Source organism: Manis pentadactyla, chromosome 2, assembly GCF_030020395.1.
Source record: "Manis pentadactyla isolate mManPen7 chromosome 2, mManPen7.hap1, whole genome shotgun sequence".
NCBI classification, from domain to species: Eukaryota; Metazoa; Chordata; class Mammalia; order Pholidota; family Manidae; genus Manis; species Manis pentadactyla.
The window spans coordinates 3,390,380-3,409,181 of NC_080020.1; the positions used below are offsets into that span (position 1 = coordinate 3,390,380).

At 44.5% G+C, this 18,802-nt stretch overlaps 1 protein-coding gene across 1 annotated transcript; it reads right to left on the reverse strand.

Moving 5' to 3' along the window:
- Positions 1 to 1,503: 1,503 nt before the first annotated feature.
- SERTM1 (serine rich and transmembrane domain containing 1) lies at positions 1,504 to 18,146 on the reverse strand. The gene is made up of 2 exons (XM_036904963.2): positions 17,960 to 18,146; positions 1,504 to 3,331 (listed from the first exon to the last, which is right to left on the reverse strand). The coding sequence occupies exon 2, from the start codon at positions 3,150 to 3,152 to the stop codon at positions 2,829 to 2,831; it is 324 nt and encodes a 107-aa protein (XP_036760858.1). The 5' UTR covers positions 3,153 to 3,331; positions 17,960 to 18,146; the 3' UTR covers positions 1,504 to 2,828.
- Between the last annotated feature and the right edge of the window lie 656 nt (positions 18,147 to 18,802).

Here is an 18,802-nt window from a genome sequence, read left to right on the forward strand (position 1 = left end):
AGGAAGAGTCTGGTTAGCACACAGCATAAACTACTTCCTCTCACTCACCCCGTCCTCTAACCTAGGCTGTTGCAGGCACCTCATCTTGTGATAGGGGCCGGGGAGAAGAGGGGACGTGACCGGCCTCTTGTCATCCTTTCACTAGTCCCCGGGCTGTGACGGTGTCTTCCCACTGAGGACGGTGGCCAGGAGGTCACACCCTCGCAGGAAAGGGCCTGGGTCCCTGGGGTCAGGCGGAGTGGGAGCTGTGTATGTGGGGACACTTAGCTTGGCCAAACAGCAGGTACTTAGGTAGTGGGCGAGCAGTCAAACCCGTCCTCCCCAAATACCCTCGAGCAATACGCGTTGACCTTTCCCCTGCCCCAGCGTGTCCCACGGATAGTGAGCATCACGCAGGGTCCTTGTCAAAAATCCCAGCTCCCTGGCTGCGCTCCCGGGGCTTCTCCACCCAGGGACGTGTGGGGGTCGCCGCCCCAGGGGAGGGGCTCCTGCAGGACACGGGAGAGGCCGACGTCTGGGCCGCTCACCGCTGACCCGGCCCCCGAGAGGATGTGCAGAGACAGAGGGATGGGAAAGCCTCCCACGTGGACCAGCGCACCCAGGCCAGGAAGAGGGGGCCCGGGTTTCCAAGGGCTCTGCTCCTTCATTTATAAACCAGTATCCAGCCTTTCAGAACTTCTTCAGCACCACAACTTCATCTCAAGTTGTGCAATCTGTTACCTTGGCGAGCTTGTCATGACAAATCCCACTTTATATTTGATTGTTGCTCCTAATTACCTGCTTCACCTGGACGGTAAGAACCACTGTGGCAGCCGAGGGGACTGCAGACTTAAAACAAATTTTTACTTTCAGAAGCCCTTGTATTTTGTGCAGAAGGAAGAGTATAAAGTTCATCCATGTCCTTTCTTCCTTGACAACCAAAATAGCGCAAGATTAATCAAAGAGCAAAAGTGATAACACAAAGCCTCTGTGATCCTGTGTAACTCTCACACTTTTAATTGGGTGAGTGTGAATATATTATTAGTACACACACATATATATATATACATTCAGAGAGTGCCGATAGTGATCCCGAACAGCAGAGGTTTCCAAGCCCAACGTTTATGCTACATGACACTCCACACGCCGCCAGGCTTTACGACGGCAGAAGCTCATCTGCCACCAATTGTGTATTTCACGGCAGCCACTCTGTGCAGGTCTTACGGTGTTTGGGGACATTTTTGATATAAGTACTTCAATGTGGTCTGATTTAAGTACAAGCCTCATGGATTGAAAAAACAAAACCTTCCTATCCTCATTAACAGACCTCAGCGTTCTCAGCATCTTAGAATGACAATGACATTTTCTGTAAAACTGGTGGATTCTTTGTCCCATTCCATTGAAAAGGAAATGACCCAGTTGCCATGAGAAAACAGGGGCATGTCGATGCAGTGGGCTCTGTCACTGAATGAGTTCAATGTTTAGGCTGTGGGCCATTAATTTTAAAAATTAAATGAAGGCCATTAATTTTAAAAATTAAATGAAAATCCTTACTCTTTAGAAGCTGAAGTTTTGTTTTGTTTTTAGGGACAGTTTGATCTCTTCACGTGCCGTGTCTGTGCTCACGTATATGCCTCATTCCGTGGAGAAAGTGCCAGGTCTGGGGCTGGGCTGACCACTGCTTGGCAGCTGCCAGGGTCACCGAGCTCCCAGCAGCTACACAATTTTTGAGTGTCTACAATTTTTAATATAAAACCACATCTTAGAATCCTAATGCAGAGTAGTATGTTAACGTACAACAACTAATTACCAAAGACTTGTAACATTCATGGGGTATATAGTAGCATGTGTATTAACAACTGAGTCTCTGAGTTTTGCAACCTAATGAGAACAAACATCTGAGAGCTCAGAGCCTTAATATAATTCTGCCCCAAACTTATAAAGACTGTGACACTGAAGAAACAGTAACATGCCTGGTAGGAGTCAGTACTGTATAAAACACAACTAAGTGAATGTTTCTCATATGCTTAATTCCCTCTGCTAGAAATTACAGAAATAAAATAAAAACTTATTGTGTGTCTCTTCTGGTGTTTGTCTTAGTAGCAGTAACAGCAGTTATCACACAGACATCCACATTTGTAGGGTGTTATGACTCTAACATAGGTAGAAAAAAAATCCAAGAGGCAGGAAATACATTACAAACAGCATCAAACACATAACTTGCCTTCTATTAAAAGTGAAAGTCTTCTAAAATGTCTCCAAATAGGACTTAATTCGTCAATAAATGTGACTTTCATTTGTTAAAGTAAAGTTAAAGAAAACAGCATATTTTTGCCCCCAGTTTTATAAATGTTATACATTAAAGCTAAATGTTATATGTCACATCTGAATCTCTTTTTCTTAATTTGGTGTTTCCACTTTATCTTTCAAACACAGAAAATACCTTCTAAATAGCTCAGACTTAGTTTTGCCAGTTTCTGCCAGCTCAGCTGGTTTCACGGTTCTGTTAAGAGAAGTGAAGTGCACACGTCCACCTGCAGCGCCCACTTCGAGGCCGCCCCGCAAGGGCCCTGCCTCAGGTGCCCAACAGTGGGGGATGAGCTGGTCCACCTTGAAGACGTCAGTTCCAGACCTGTCAGGTGGTTCGTGTGAAATTCTGCACCTCAGCTTTGCACACATTTCTGTCAGCATCAACTCCCACACTCACAAATGAGAAGCATCCTGGGTGGGAAAGAAATGAGGGGTGAAAAAGAAAGGGGGTATTTGTTTCATGAGGCGACCACTCCATGTAACACCCCCCATGAGGAAAAATCCATGCTGCAGCAGCATTCAGGTGGCTTCCATTTTCTTCAGGACGAAAGGTTTGAAAAAGTGGATCTTTGAGAGGAAATACTACAGACTTCCAAATTGGTGAAAGAGCTTCCGGCGTCGCTTGGATACTCCGGGTAGGAGGAACTGGAGTTGATGATATTTTTGAGCCTCTGTAGGGCAATGATTAGAAGCAGAAGCAGAAAGGCTAGAAGGCTGAGGAATATAGACACATAGATGTAGACATTCGACAGGTGGCCTGAGGATGGATCCACCGATGTGGACAGGGATGTGGGGAACAGTTCAAGAAAAGTCCCATTCTCCATATTCCCCGAAAACACAGATGAAAAGTCAGGTTCAGACATCTTTACGGAGGGTCACGAATGCACAAGAATACCGAAAGTCAGTTTGACACAGGGGTTGAAAAGGACAGAATCAGCATATTTTGTCACAATAGCGTCAGTGAAAATCGCAGGCTGTTTGATCGGCACAACAAAACCTGGTTTTCAAACAAGGGCAGCAGGGGATTGGGTGTCCACAGATGCTGCAAAAGCAAAACAAAACAACTGAGTTTATTCAGAAAGCAGCGCATTTAAATCTCAGGTCTAGTTTTCATAGGCAGACTTAAATAAAAAAACCCAACTGGGAGGCCTTCTAATGCAATAACTTCCCTGCGTACAAGAATGTTTACATCTTTAGGTTACAAGTGATGACACAAAAATGAACTTTTATTTGATCTCCAGAGTGGCCTTGGTCCAGGTTTCTCCAAGGAACTAAGGATAACATAAAGAGGAAAATACATTTCTGATGTGCTCCATCTGCTGTGATTTCAACAGATGCTCCAAGTGGATGTTCTGAGAATAGGACCTGAGCAGTTAGCCCCCACCCTTCCTTCTCCAGAAAAGTAACTCGGCAAATTCTCCAGCCCATTTGCACAATCTCCCACCAGAATCACTGTACATGTGAGTTTACTTTTTGTTGAACTTTTATAATTTGTCAATCTGTTCATTAAATATTTATCTCCTTGAGATGAGAGGCCATTTCTTTGTATTGCTTTTCTCTCCCATCTGCCTACGTAAGTTGTTCTGCACACAATAGGCATTGGATAAAAAAACTTCAGATTAACTTAGAAAAACAAAGGTTGGAATCCTTCTGAGTGACAGAATACTAGGTTGACTGTCAACAGACTTAGGTTTGAGGCCGGAATTTGGCTGTATGTTTGGGAATTGGGCAAACTGCCTACACTTTCTGAGTGTCACTTTTCTCATCTGTAAAATGTATGGCACCTGCCCCATCTCCTCCCTGTGTTATGCCGGGATTAAGATCATAGACATGGAAGCACGGGGGCACAGCGAGATTCCCCAGCCTCCAAGCGAGGGCGCAGCGTGTCCCAGGGCCCCTCTCCTCTGGGGCTGGACGAGCCACGGCCGGTTTCTGCCTGGTCTCCAGCCCACCAAGTCCAGGGTGAGCCGTAGCAAAGGACTCTCTCCCTTCAAGTCCAGAAAAGATGCTCTTCCTATGGCCCCTTCGGGCATTAGTCATTTCGCTGTCAACTTCTGAATCTTCTTGTGTCAGACATGATGAAATGCTAATGTGAAAGCATCCACTCTGCTGGTCTTTCCGTTCTCCTAAACTCTGCCCTGCATTTTACCTTGAAAACTTGCCTTTCTCCACATCTAGTCAAGGGGCCGATTCTCTGAGGGGCTGAGCCTGGCCGCTGGGGCAGGAGCCTAGGGGCACTCGTGATCCCCGGGAAAGGCTGTCTCTGCTGGGCGTCAGGCAGGCTAATGACTTAGTGAGTTCCTGGGGGTAGGCCACAGACGGTGCCTTCCTAGTTCCTCAAATAATTCGACTGACTCCTCATCAAGCTTTGCCTGGTGGTGTTCATTCCATTAGCTGCTGCGGGCTCCTGACAATCCTCAAAAAAAAGAGTTAATCACATGGGACTACAAATGTGTTACACTGGCTTGGCAGTTCCTCGGTTTTTCATAGCATGTCAGTGGCCTAGCCTTTCATCTTTAGGTAAAATAGAGTCTCAAAGGCAGCATGATCTACAGGAAAGAAAACTAGACTGTGAATCTTAAGGCCTGAATAAAAGAAATATTCGCAATGTGGTAAAACTTCCTAAATTTCACTAAGGAAACGAAGAAGCTAATTGCTTTGACAAAAGAAACATCTAATTAGAAGATAAGCCAAGACTTTGGGCTTCTGCCCATCTTCTCCCTTTAAACCATCTGGGCTCAATTATCCTGTTGTTTTGGCCGTAAGCCTCTCACGTCCTCTCTTCCCAGCATAGGAAAGAAGGCAGGGGCCAGGCTTTTGCAGGGCGGTAGTGCAGGAAACACCCTCACCTTGCCGACGAGGAAACCGCTGCAGAGGTGTGCCTACCTCAGGTTACACAGTTAGACAGCGGGGTGGAGCTAGAACCCATGCCTGAACTGTGTTCTTCATTTTCTCAGTCATGGTAGCGAGAAATGACCAAGAGTTGGGTAATTAGTTCCTATCTGCCACTCCGGGCAAGCTCACAGTTCAGGCTCGGTATTTCCGTTTCCCCATGTGTGCAGTTAACACTCACCCTGCCGACCTCGCCAGGACCTCCACAGTTAAGGTGTGACAACAATTCCATAGTCACACTTAGAAAAATTGTACAAGGCCCCCCCAGGTGAAGTCCCAGTGGACAGAGAGCTCCTTCTGAATGCCTAGAAAGGCTAGAGGACTCCTCAATCTCTGCTAGTCCTACAGTTCGGACATGTGCAAGCCATGGATTCAGCTGGAACTGGCTGATTTTTCTAAAGCCCTGTTCGCCTCCCAAATCTGTATCATTTTCTGGGGCTGGGGCTGGAGGCACAGACACTGTCCCGGGAGCATCAGCAATTCAGCGGCAGAGCTCCCCACCTGGCTACCAGACCACCGGTTAAAACAAAGGAAGCTCTTTACGGTGTAAATACTCCAAGAGTCCTCCTCACAGCCCGAAAGTCACAGCCTTTGAGACAAAAAGCCCACCGTGAGCCTCAACTGCTGTGGAAGAGCTTAACAGGAAATGAGGCTAAGATTTGGGGAAGCATCTGATCTTCCAAGCGGTCTTGGAAGACACAGAAAGGAACAAATGAAATCCTGCGTCTTGTTTGCACATTTCAAAATGAAATCTTTCTCCTTTAAATACCCTCCCCCCCAAATATTTCAGATTTAATATAATTTCCAGGAGACTTGTTAATTTTTAAATGATTCACCGTTCTGCTCTGAGTCAGTAGAGTGTATGCACTGTTGGAGATCGTTTACATCTGATGGCACCGACTCTCATTTTCTTTTTGAAGTTTTAAAAATTGATAAATTTTCCTTCTGTCTGATGAATGTTTTGACAGTCTTATTTCTAATGCTCATGATGAATCAAACCGAACGTGTTTAGGCATGGTGGCAGTGTGAATGAGGCCGAAGGTGGTACTGCAGAAATGAAATCAGACAAGTGTGTTTCGAGATGATGCTTCTTGAGCTGTTTTTCCCAAGCAGATTAGGTTTAAAGAAAAGAAGGGACAGACTTCATCTCAAATGCATAGCCTTGACCTGTCTCAGGGCAGCACAAGTGGGCTGTCATTTCAGGTGGCATCTAAAGCCATGTGGGTATTATGATGCCTTTTTTCTGAGCCAGAAAGTGATTCTCAGAAAGGAAAATGAAAGAGCCGGATCACAGCGTTACAAATGAAGATCTGTGGAAACGGTTTGGTTCACCGTCAGCCAGCTTTTTCTTTGTCTCTTGGAATAAAATCCTGTGCTGGGAAGAAACCTGTAAAAGGCAGTCACCTATGAAGTGAGGAAGGACAGATGTGTAATCTCACCACGCGCCCAATGGGGCAGGGAGATGAACACATGGGCAGTCCTGGGGGTCTCTGGCTCCATATCAGCACGATGCCTCCAGGACTCAGAAAGAATGGACGCTTTCCTTCCCGTGGGGTGATTGAGAGAACGGTACAGTTTGGGAAGAACAAGGCAGTCCCCTGTAGTGTGCACCTTCACGCCGGGCACCAGAGCAGCCGACACACCCTCATCTCAGAGTCCTCCCCCATGAGCACTGCCAGACCCCCGGCAGCCCGCACGTGCACAGAGCCGAGCCTGGGGCCCTGGCTGCACCACGCACAGGTGTGCAAAACAGCCTACCATCTGCCCCAAATCTGCCACAGCAATTTCGGAGCTTCTGGCCTTTATCCATATACATTTCTCCGAATAACAACTGTTTGAATGGTTTTCTTGTTGTGAGGAACTGGGATAAGCTGCTTTGCTCCCTTGCAGACATTGCTTAAATTGTGCCTTAGCTGTCGGGACATCGAATCAACATTTCCTCATTATCAAGTCCTGCTGTGTCATTCACCAAAAGGTCCTTCTCTCAAACTGTTAGTAATGAGTTGATGAAATATTTACAGGGCATGGTGAAAAGCTTTTTTCCGTCTACGAATGTAAAATTTGATATTATAATGTAATGAGTAGTTTTAGATGATCTATTGGACATCTTTACAGAGCACATAGATAGTACCTTTTCCAGAAGCCGGAAGGGATCTTATCACACCTGAGCAAGTGTTTTATTGAAACACTTTTAGTTCTATTTGAAAAATAACATGTTTGTTGTTAAGGCCCTGAGCCTTACCTGAGGCCCTTTACCATTTGCATGATTATCTTCTCTCTTAATACTTTCTTTCTGCCTAGCAGTCTTTTAGGTCACGTTAGATGAGAGAGGTTTGGTGCTGACATGCCTCCTTCCCGCCCATACTCTTAAGTGTACACAGCCACTGGCAGCCAATGGCAAGCACTTACCTCTGGGCTTGCGGCAATGAAAATAAAGTCTGTTATCTTCCGTGCTGTCCTTATTCAGAGTTGCTTCAGCCCTCCATGTATTTGCCCAGAGATCTGTCCTTACCAATACAAAGCTTCGGGAGGGCAGAATTTGGGTAAACTCTCTTTGTGATTCCCTGTACCAGTCCCACTAAAAACACGACCAAGTAAGGAAATAAACTGAGTCTATCTGCTGCCAAATATTGAATCGGGGAACCATGATATGAGGAAGAAATGGAGATTTTGAATCACACACTGGAATTCATGGATCTGGCCTGGATAATGTAAGACAAAAAATTAAAATTAACGATCTTCTTTGCCCCACAGTTCAACTAAATGATCCGAAAATATAATCAAAACTTTTTTCGTAGTATTTTGGTGAAAATCAGAGAAATGACAATGTAAGAGCTTGGTATCAGTGATTTATTTTAAAAATCAATTTAGGGTAGGTAGCTAGCGTGCTTTGGATTCAGTCCCATCTTCTACATCTCTCCACCTCAGTGATGACTTTTGGTTATCCTCAGGCCCAGTAAAATATTTCCTTAGCAAAATAATTAAATTATACTCAGAATGCTCTTATGGTAAACAAATTATTTTGCCCTTGTTTTTTAAAAATTACTTATCCATAGTGACTCTATAGTATCCTACTATGCTGATGGACAGTGACTCTAGTGGGTTATGCAGTGGGGACTTGATAATAGGGGAGATTGTACTAACCACAATGTTGCTCATATGAAACCTTCATAAGATTGTATGTCAGTGGTGCCTTAGTTAAAAAAAAAATCCCTTGTGGGGGAAAATTACTTATCCACGTAAGGTAGAAGTCAAAAAATATTCAGAATATATCTTTCTCAGTATACAAAACAGTGTAGCTTAGAGAAGTTAAGACACACACACAAGAAAGCATTTCAAAAGGGAATATGAACGTGACTGTTTTGATGGTCTACCTTGTAAAACCTCAAAAGTAACTACAGATGACTTTCCTTTCATTTATATGGCACTGTTATTAAAAATAATATTATTCTTAATACAAAAATGTTTGCTATACTTATATTTCTATGAGAAGATTTTATGTCTAAAACACTGTCTTAGTAGGAATACTTATTTTAAAATGATACTTTCTTAGAACAAGATAGTTTAAATGGATTATTTTCCGGATAAAAAGAAGGTCAAATATAAAACTAGTTCTAGAATAGCATTTTCATGATTCTTTTATGATGTTTAAAAAAGACCAAGGAGCAGGTATTGGACCCATCCTGGCTAACACAATTAGTCTCAGTCAAAATGAGAAAAGTAGCAACTCGAGGGTTGAAGTCAGCATGAACTGCTTCAGGGTAGCGAAACAAGGAAAGTCAGTTTTAGGGAGCAGGAGAAGAGGTTGTTGGCTAAACACTTGGTTTAAAGAAAAAGCAAACAGCCAGAGAAATTAGACTTGAAGATCAGAGGCAAAGTCAGAATGACTCAGTGGAAAAAGGAAGGTAAGAAGCAAGATCGGCCTTTTAACGTATCACAGTATTTTTTAATGGGGGCTTCCTGACTCAATTTTCTCCCTCCACTCAAGTTAACAGAAGTGCATTAAGGAAACTAAGGAACGAAATTCCACTTAAGAAAAGTATATCAAGAAAAACATTTTTTATTCTTGGAGCAGCTCAACTTGGTTAAGCATAGCCTTAGTATACAAAACAGCTTGCTTTTCAAAAACTAGACATATTTTTTAAAATTCTAATTAAGCCACACTCTGGGAAAACGGAATGGTGTTTTCTCCTTTTCTATTGTCTCTCATTCTACTTCTATAGTTAAAATAACTTGTATCCAGTATATTTTTTTATCTAATCAGAAAATGCCCATAACAGTGCCCATATAGAGTGTGGTATTTGGAAAGACTTTGTTCTTGTAAACTTAATTTTGAGATTGTCATCAATTTTTTTTAAACCTACCTTAACACGTAGCCCACCGGGCAGCCCCAATCTACCTTCTCACTCCAGGGACCTTTGTGTGTCTCTACAACTTCTCTCAGAGAATAGGGAAAGGCCTGGAAATTTGGTTTCTCTCTAGTCATTTGGTGAGGCCCACTCTTAATTTAAACAAATTCCTCAGAAGTGAGCAGCCACAGGCCACTGATGTCACTCGGTATAATACACAGGCCACTGACGCCACTCGGTATAATAGGAGGAAAATGAGGGTGGAATCTCTCCCTATCCATGTTCTCTTTCTTTTCTTGTTTCTACTGCTTCCTTCCTCTTTAAATCCATTTACCCCTCAGCTCAGGGCTTCCGGTCGCCCTTGATCACCTCTCTACATTTCTCCTCGCCTTGCCTTCCAACCCCCAAAGGCATCCGAGCTAATATGTTTAATGAGGATATTTGCTTATGATTCTGTAAATGCCTACTGCTGTTTTGTATATATTTTCTTGGGAATACTCCTCTGTTGAAAATTTTCAATGAATATATAGTAAATATTTCATTCATTCTATGAGTTAAACCCCAGACTTCATTTCTACTTAAAGTATCTTGATAATTGAGGCATAGGGAAGAATATAAATTATCTAATATATCATCAGTTCTCTACTTTTGTACATAATAATATGCCAAAGATTAATAGCCATTCTCTACTCCTAAAATCACATGTGCAGGTACAATTTGGGGGAAAAAAAAAGGGATGACACAGGTTATCCAAAAAGAGCTTCAGTATTAGCAAATTAATTAAACAAGCCACTATTTATGTCTATCTTTATCGACAACTATAGTCATATGTTTGTTTCAACTAAGGTGCTTTATAACCTATTCCTTAAAAATGGATCAGAATATCACAAGTTTGTATAAATGTTTTAAGTTGTGCTTGCATTTCCCAGCAGGGACTCAAGCTCATGGATTCTTCTACACAATGACATTTAATCAAGGCATAGCATTTAGTTGAGTTAATGAGCCATCATCCCTCATAATGCAAATACAAATAGAACATTAGTTGATTGCATAATATATAAATTGCCCATCTCTTCTGGATATTAGCCAGTGTTTAGCATTACATATATATGAATTTTGCTAAATAAATTCTCTGATTCTTCTAGTCCTCCATGGCTGACAAAATATGACGGTGCTTTTCACAGTAAAATAGGGATTATATTCTTTGGAACATTATAGGAAGGGGAGGGTAGAGCAGGATGCACAGGTAGAAGAAAGAATGTTCAGCAAACGAGTCTGGGAAAAATACAAAGAGAACGTGACAGCAGCCAATATTAAATTAAATTAAAGTGTATACTAGTTTTTTTAATGTGTGCATGCATGTGGCATGTGTATTTTCTCTGATTTTCACAGCTCTTTAAAGTAGTTATTATTATCCCTCATCTTTATTTAACAGATGAGAAAGTTAAGAATCAGAGAATTTAAAAGCTTGCCCAAGGTTACCCAGCCACTTAGAGGCAGGGCTGGAATTCAAATCCATATCTCTAGGTCTTCAAATTCTGTATCTTCTATATTCCTTCTCTCTGGGGAGGCTGAGGATAAAAGTGCTTTATAAGCTATTCCTTAAAATTTCAAGAATTATGGTCATTAGTGCTGTTCATATGTTTTTGCTATTCCTTCCTCCATCCAGACATGTTCCAGGATTGCATGTTCCCATCCTCTCTGAATTTAGGGTGGCCACATGACTGGTTTTGGCCAATGAAATGTGGGAAAAGTGACATGTGTTTCATTTGTTTACCTATTGGTCTCCTTTGATAGACTGCGAACTCCTAGAATAGAGGATGAATGTTTTATTTATCTTTGTATCCATGAACCAGCACAGTGTCTGGTATAAAGATATTCAATAAGTTTTTGCTGGATGGTTGAATGAATGAAAGAATAAAGGAATGAAGAAACTTGAAGCTTCTTGGAGAGTAGTCCATATTTGTTCTATTTTTAGATGCATGATAATATTCATTGAATGAATGAATATGTGATCTTGTATCAATTATTCAAGGGGTAAGTACTCAGTAATAAAGAATAATAATGAGTACTCCCTAACTTTAAAAATTTTTTAGTTATGGCAATAAAATTAATAGTTCCAGGTTCTAAAGCAAGCTCTGATCATATTTACTACCAAGCAATTTGTCTTTCAACAATATTCAACAAAGATTTTATTTAGTCAACTGTCTGCTGGGATAAGTGAGGAACAAATGGAGGAACCTGGTGTGGATACTGGTATACATCACTGTGAACATAGCCAGAGGGTTGTGACAAACGTATCTTGCAGAGCACAAGAAAATCAAAAGGCAGTTTATCATAGTGAGTCAATGAATATCCCAACTGGACATGAAATGGACACGAAATGGAATATATTGCTTTTAGGTTCAAGTGTTCTTTAAGTTGAGCCCCATGATAATATCTTCCTTTGTAAATTAGCAAGTCCCTTAAAATCACCACCCTAGTCCTGTGCTCGTCTGTGAACATGAAAAAGGTCAAGGGCAGTACCCACTTTCTGATCGCTGTGGGGGACGGCTGTCATAATTCACTACATTCAAGGAATATCATACACCCTGGTACTCTGTTAGTCACTCTCTCTCAAGGATAAACCCACTCACCCCTCCAAAAAAACCCCAAAGACCAAAATTCAATAGGAAATCAGCACAGAAAGAGAAAAGATTGACATTTTTATAAATTTCTCAATTTAACTATAAAGCCCCACATGGGAGGTCAATGCTACTCAATGTAGCCATTTTGCTCCCTCTGGAATCAGAGGCTTCTGAGTTCCTGTGAGATGGGGAGCTTGCAAAGCACTGTGTCCTTCATCAAGAAGGTCTTTCTACAAAAAAAAAACAACCATAAGCTAGCTAAATTAAAAGGTGTGCTTGCTGCCTTGCTTGACCTGTATCCTGGCTCCAGTTCCACATCTCATGGTGAACGGGTAGCTAACCATTCAAGGGCTGGCCCGGGTGCCTGGCCCGTACTGCGAGTAGCAGTTCATCTAGATCATAGCCGTGGTGATGTGAACAGGGATGTCCTAAGCAATATTGTGCTGAGAAATTGATCCAGACCTCAGCTTCTGAGAAAAATAATTAATGAACTGAAAACATATGAGCACAAAGGAAGCAAATATGTTCTCTTTTCATTCATTATGGAACTAACCTAAAACACTTATCATGTATTTAATTCATTCCTTCTTTCCTTATGGCCTTTTCATATTAACTTTTCTCTATTAAAAAAAGCAACAACAACAAATCAAGCAATACCAAAACAAAAACCCAAACAAACATCAGTAACAACAAAAGGAGAATGTTTTTCAGAGAACTGGGAAGCTGGCAGTCCTTAAAAAATCAGAAAACTGAGGTCTCTAAAAGTTAAGTCGATTTTGAAGGTCATTGTTTATACTCCTTCTGAAAAAGGCTGGCAGAAGGGGATGGCTGGCAACAGAAACCACACGTTGGGAGCTCAGGACCCCTTTTCCAACTCCAGTTCTGCTCTCTACCTGGAGCTGAGCTAAGTGGCCCACAAGAGGAAATCGGATGAAGAACAAAGTATTCAGTTTCTTTTGTTACCCAGAGGTTAATTCATCATATGAATCAAAGTATGTGCCACACAGGGTCCAATGAACAAATCTGATACCCAAACTGATAGGGATAATAAAGAGGGGACCGAATGAAAGGGCTTGGAAACCCATCCAGCCGAACTAGACCAACTTTAGTTGGCAAGGACTCACTCTGCGGGTCTGAGAACCCGTCGGTAACTTTCCACTACGAACCTTAGGGGGTGGAGCACCTTCATCCAGCACTTGGTCAATGGAAAGCCAGGCCACCAAGCTCACCAAGGACTTTTCACGAGGACTTGCTAGAGTGACAGATTCCCAAGGCATATCACGGACATGAAGGAGGGTTTGGGTAAAATTTTTTTTGACCGGGGTTCCATTTACATAATTATGTTCAAATTGAACACATACAACATAAATTACATACTTAAGACTTGTGTGCTTTTCTACATGAATATTAAACATCAATAAAACTGGGTTGTTTTAAGAGCAAAAACTATCATGTGCCAGGCAAAAGGAAGATATTCTGGATCATGGAGGGGAATGTCTACTACCTTTTGGATGAGTTGAGCGCTTCCATTTTCCCCCAACAATGTATGGCATTTAGGCTAATGATGTAAATAATAAATTCTAAGAATTTACAGAGAGGGAAAAAGAATCAGATAAGTTTAAGAGGTGCACGTGCAAAGATACATACCGTAGCTAAACACTGGAGGTACCAAGATGTCATGAGTCACCAATTAGTCAAATAAATGATGGGAGAGTCATACACTAGAGGATTCTGATGTGATAAAAAGGATTATATTTTCCAATGAGAGACGATGCTGCTCGTGTATGGCTAAGTCAAAAAGTAGCTTCACCATAGTACATGCTCTGATGCCATTTTTGTAAAACGACCGTCAACAATGCTATTGCTAATCTTTTGCACAACACATGTTAGAAGTATGCAAATGCAAAACAAAGCAGAGGCTATACACGAAGCTGTTCACATGTTTTTGTTAGCTGGTGATATTATGGGCATGTTTATACTCAATATTGTGCATTTCTGATATTTGAATTTTTGATTCAAAGAACATACATTTTATAATCATGAGAAATAAATGTATTTTCATTAGAAAATAGAAATAAAATTAATTATAACATATGCAGTGAAAATGCAACTGGTTTTTAAGCCTGGAACTCATCTTTCTCCTTCTCCCCTCCTCCTACTCTTTTTTTTAACTATATATAATTAATCCAGACCTTGAAATGGTTCATCTGGACCTTTTCTTTCAAAGTTTAAGACTCTCAGGATGAGGCCAGAGAGTCAATCTGCCCAACAGGGCTGCATTGCATTTTTGTGTTCCAGTTGCCTGTTACGGGGTGTGGGGAATGTCCCGTTTAAGAAATGAGAAGAGTAGATCCTTCTGCTGTGATCCTGGTCACATGGAAACTGAACGTAATCACCAAACCAGTTTACTGGCAACAGTTGATACATCACCAGGCACTTCTAATCAGTACCCAACTTCTGTGGCAAATTAATCAGGAAAGGTTCCCCTATCTCTGTTTTGGCTTCCCTTCAGGAGGGGATCTGTGTGTTGAATGAACTGCCTTAGTGTTTTAACTGTGGTTTAAGGCATCCTCCTGTCTTCTGGAATTTGAAGCAGGGCCTTGCAGCCACCTAGCCTTTTGGGTCCCATCAAAAATCGTATGCCTGTCTCTTACCTTAAGCCTCCATGTTTAACAACTATTACAGGCTTACCGTGTCCAGACCCTTTCACTATTGTCTCTAACAACATTTGCATCAACATTCAAGCCCAAAATGTGAATTGTAAAATCTGGACTGACCGATTACCTATCTGAATGTGACTTAATATATGAGAATTTTAAAGTTAGGAACTGAAGAAATATCAATGACAGTCTATTCTGTTCCTGATGTGAATTCAGAGCTTTGACATACTGGCACTGTTTTGGCTAGATGTCATTTCATGCATAGAGATACATTAAGTTGTATATGGCTACTTGACTACTTAATTTCTTTGCTGTGGCTGCTGCCAAAACTTAATATAGACTAAACAGTGACTATTTCTTGGTTCCAAATTGAGCATGAGCTTGATCCTATTCATAGGGAACTCCTGAAGGAGGCATTCTGTGTCATGAGACTGAGCATCCCAGAACACTAGATCCCGTGGACACATCTGCCACAAATCACAATCTGGGCTGAAGGGACCCAAGAACTTGGCTCAGTAGGCTGTTACCCTGCCCCAGAAATGGGCAGTGAGAGCACGGAGGGACTTCCTGAGTTCTAAGCCAAAGGCTGGTCCACAGGACGTCTCACGGACTAAGCGTCTGGCTTGGCTTCTGTAGGTGCAGCTGTTGGCCAGAGGAATCCTGCCAACTCAGACGCTCAGTCTGAGCTTCCCCTTTGCTGGGTCCCAATTCCATTAACCAACCTAGGGTTTTATTGTTTCTTAGCTGTCACTATGAATGGTAATGAAACAGTCTATAAAAATTAAGCCTGTGATACCGTCTATTAATGTAGTAATATAACAACACAGTATGCTCCACACATATCCATTTGAAGATTACTGCAACATTACTTTTTGGCTTCTAGTTTCATTTAACAAATGTTCACTGAATGGTTCATGGGTGCCAAGAGCCAGGCAGGCAGAATCTACATAGTGCCTGGCGTCGCGGGCATTTTAGAAATGTATTTTCCCAGGTTCTTAAGTTACTATTTAAGAAACTCAAGTGAGTAAAACACAGTAATTCAGCCATCATTTTACTTTTTCTCCCTAATAACTATTTAAATGCAACAATGCTTACACAAACTCTAGAAACTCTTTTAAAAATAGCAAAAAAAAAAAAAGGATATTAAAATACAAGTGCAGGGAGAAGAGTAAGCCCGGAGAAAAAGGGATAATCAAATGGGCTGAGAGTGGATCTAGAATAGAGGCCAAATCAAAAATTTTGCTTGTGATGGGTTAATCTTTCATTCTTAGTATAAATGTCTGACTCCAGGTTTACTTAATAATTAGTATGGTTTGTCACTCTCACCAATCAACTCTGCCACCCTTCACTGCCCTTATTAAAAATAAATAAATAAATAAATAAATAAATGCATACATCTCAAGAAACCTGCAAAAAAACCCTCTGATGGACTTGATGCCACACGCCATCATACCATTATTTATCTCAGCTCCTGACAAGCGTGTACACATCTCAGACATCCAGTAAAATCTGTTGAACTGAGCTGACCAACAGCAGGGAGAATGGAACGGACTTACCGGTCCTGAGGCTTCTTTAATGAGAGCCATGGGGGTGGGCGGAGCTCTTCAAAGCACTTTGCCTTATGCAGAGAAATCAAAAATAATAAATAAATCGGCCAAATAAGTAATAAGCCTCAAATGCAAAGCACAAAAATGGGCTACCCCACCCATTTTCTTGGACTCCACATTCCCAGAACCTTGAGGTGTAGGCAGAGGGTTCCCCGTGCCCACAGCGCCCAGCATCTTAGACTAGGAGATGCCCCCTGGGAGTGGTGTCCACGCAACTCAGTTACAAGGCCGTCTCATTGACACTCAGTCCAAAAAATCATCTGTAACACATCAACTACGTGGTTGTGTGAGGGTGGGGGTGGGGAACAAGACGCCTCTATACTTAGCAAAATGAAGCATTTCAGTCACAAAATAATTAGAGAATCTCTAGGAGTTAGATCACAAATAAGCTAAAATACTCAGTTAAGTTGCGTAATTTAAGCTAATTATTCTTTTTTTTTTTTAAAGGAAGGTGCATTGGGCTGTGAGACTGCATTAAGACGTAAACCGTTAAGAAAAAACTATCACTTATCTTGCCTCTTTTCCTGTTGATAGGCTGTTGTCTGACAATGAATCTGGAAAATCTAAAGTGAAAACCCCGGGGAGAAACCTCTTGCGGGGGGTTCCGGGGGGAACCTAATCGACGCCGGTTCCGCGCCCTTTGCACCTGCCCCGTGCACCCAGCCAAGCACCACCGGTTTTGGGGCGACCGGAGCCATCGGATCCCATTAACCACCACAAAGAACCCAAGTACTTACTCATTTGAGCAGAAAATTTTCCGGACGGAATTGAACGGGCAGAGGAGAGGAAGGGTGTAACGACAACGACGCGGACCCCGTCTCCGGAGTCTGACACCAAGCACACCCCTGGCCCCGGCGGCGGGAAGCACGGACCCGCCCCCGACAAGGCGACCGAAGGCACGGTCGTCCTGCCGCCCGAGGGCACGTCCCCCGCCTCCCTCCGAACCCCGAGCTCCCCGCGCCCGGGATCCACGCGCCCGACAGGCAGCGCGCGCTTCCAGCGACTCCGCAGCCCCGGGAGAAGGGGAGGCGCTGGGGCGGCCCCCTGCTCGGGTCCCGGGCCCTCGGGAAGCGCCCGCTCGGAGCCCGGGTGCTCGGCGAGAGCGCAGCGCTCCCGCCCTGGGGCCACCGCGCCGGGCAGCGCGGGCACCGTGCGCGCCGAGGCCCGGGGAGGGCCAGCCGGCCCCAGACACCCCGACGGAACGCCCCGAAAACTCTGCCACGTGCGCAACTTTCTACACCCGCACGGAGGACCCGATCTTTGCAGGCGCGCGCGAGGCAGACCGTCCCGGTCCCCGGTGTCCGGGACAGAAACGGGCCACTCCGAAGCCACCGACTCTGCGGAGCCCCGCGAAGTCCTCCCCGCGGATCGGGGGGCGCCAGGCCGCGTGGGGATGGAGTCTGGGGTGTCCAGGGAAGGAGCCCAACCTCGGGGAGCCCCAGGCCTGGGGGAGCCGCCCGCAGAGGGCGAGCCCAGCTTCCGCGCCCCCCGGCCCCGGTCCCGCTCGCGGGCGGCGTCGGGGGCCCCGCACTGACCTGCGGGTCGGGCGCCAGCGAGGCGGTCCGCGGGCGTGCGGGGCGCGCTGCTGGGGCGCACGGCTGGGGCGCAGCGGGGCCGCCCGGGCTCGGCCGCTCCTCGCGTCTGGCCTCCGCCCCTGCCGTCCGCGCAGCCAATGGCGGGCGCGGGGCGCCGGGAGGCAGGGAGGAGCTCGCGCCCGCGCTGCAAAGTCCCGGAGGCCGAGGAGGCGTGCGCGCGGCGAGCCCATCTGGGGAGGGCAGGTGCGTGCCTTTAACTTGTGTGTGTGGGGGGCGGGGGGGCGGGTGCAGTTCGTTTGGGGGCCCAGGGACCTCTGCAGGCGAAAGCGTTTACTTTCTGCCAAGTTGCTCCCCCTTTTCCATCTTTTATGAGCCCCTCGCAGCCCCGCTGCGAACCCGGGGCCGCGGTGCACAGAAGCAGGCCCGGCTCTGGGCTGCGCGAGGGCATCGCCCTGTCCTGGGGTGACCTCCGCCTCGGAGAGCTCTGCGTCCGCGCTGCCCGCCTTTCCCCTGCGAAGCCTCTGCCGGATCATCCGGTGATTGAGTGGGATCGTTCCTACGACTGCCAAGGAACCAGGCAGTCATAAAAGGCCCTCCTGGGTAACCGGCTTGCTTGGAGTCGTTGATTTAAAAGAACTCTGGAGAGGGAGCCTTCAAGGGATGCGACGTCAGCCCTGTGACCTTCACCCAGCGCCTCTGGATTCCTGCTTTTCAACTGGAAAATGACAGGCTTGCATTATCTGAGGTCTGAGGTCTTTTCCACTCCGACATTGTGCAGCCCGGTTGGCAATCCGGCCTGCTTGGCCAGAGGAGAGATGAACCCCTGTGAAGTGTGCATGATGA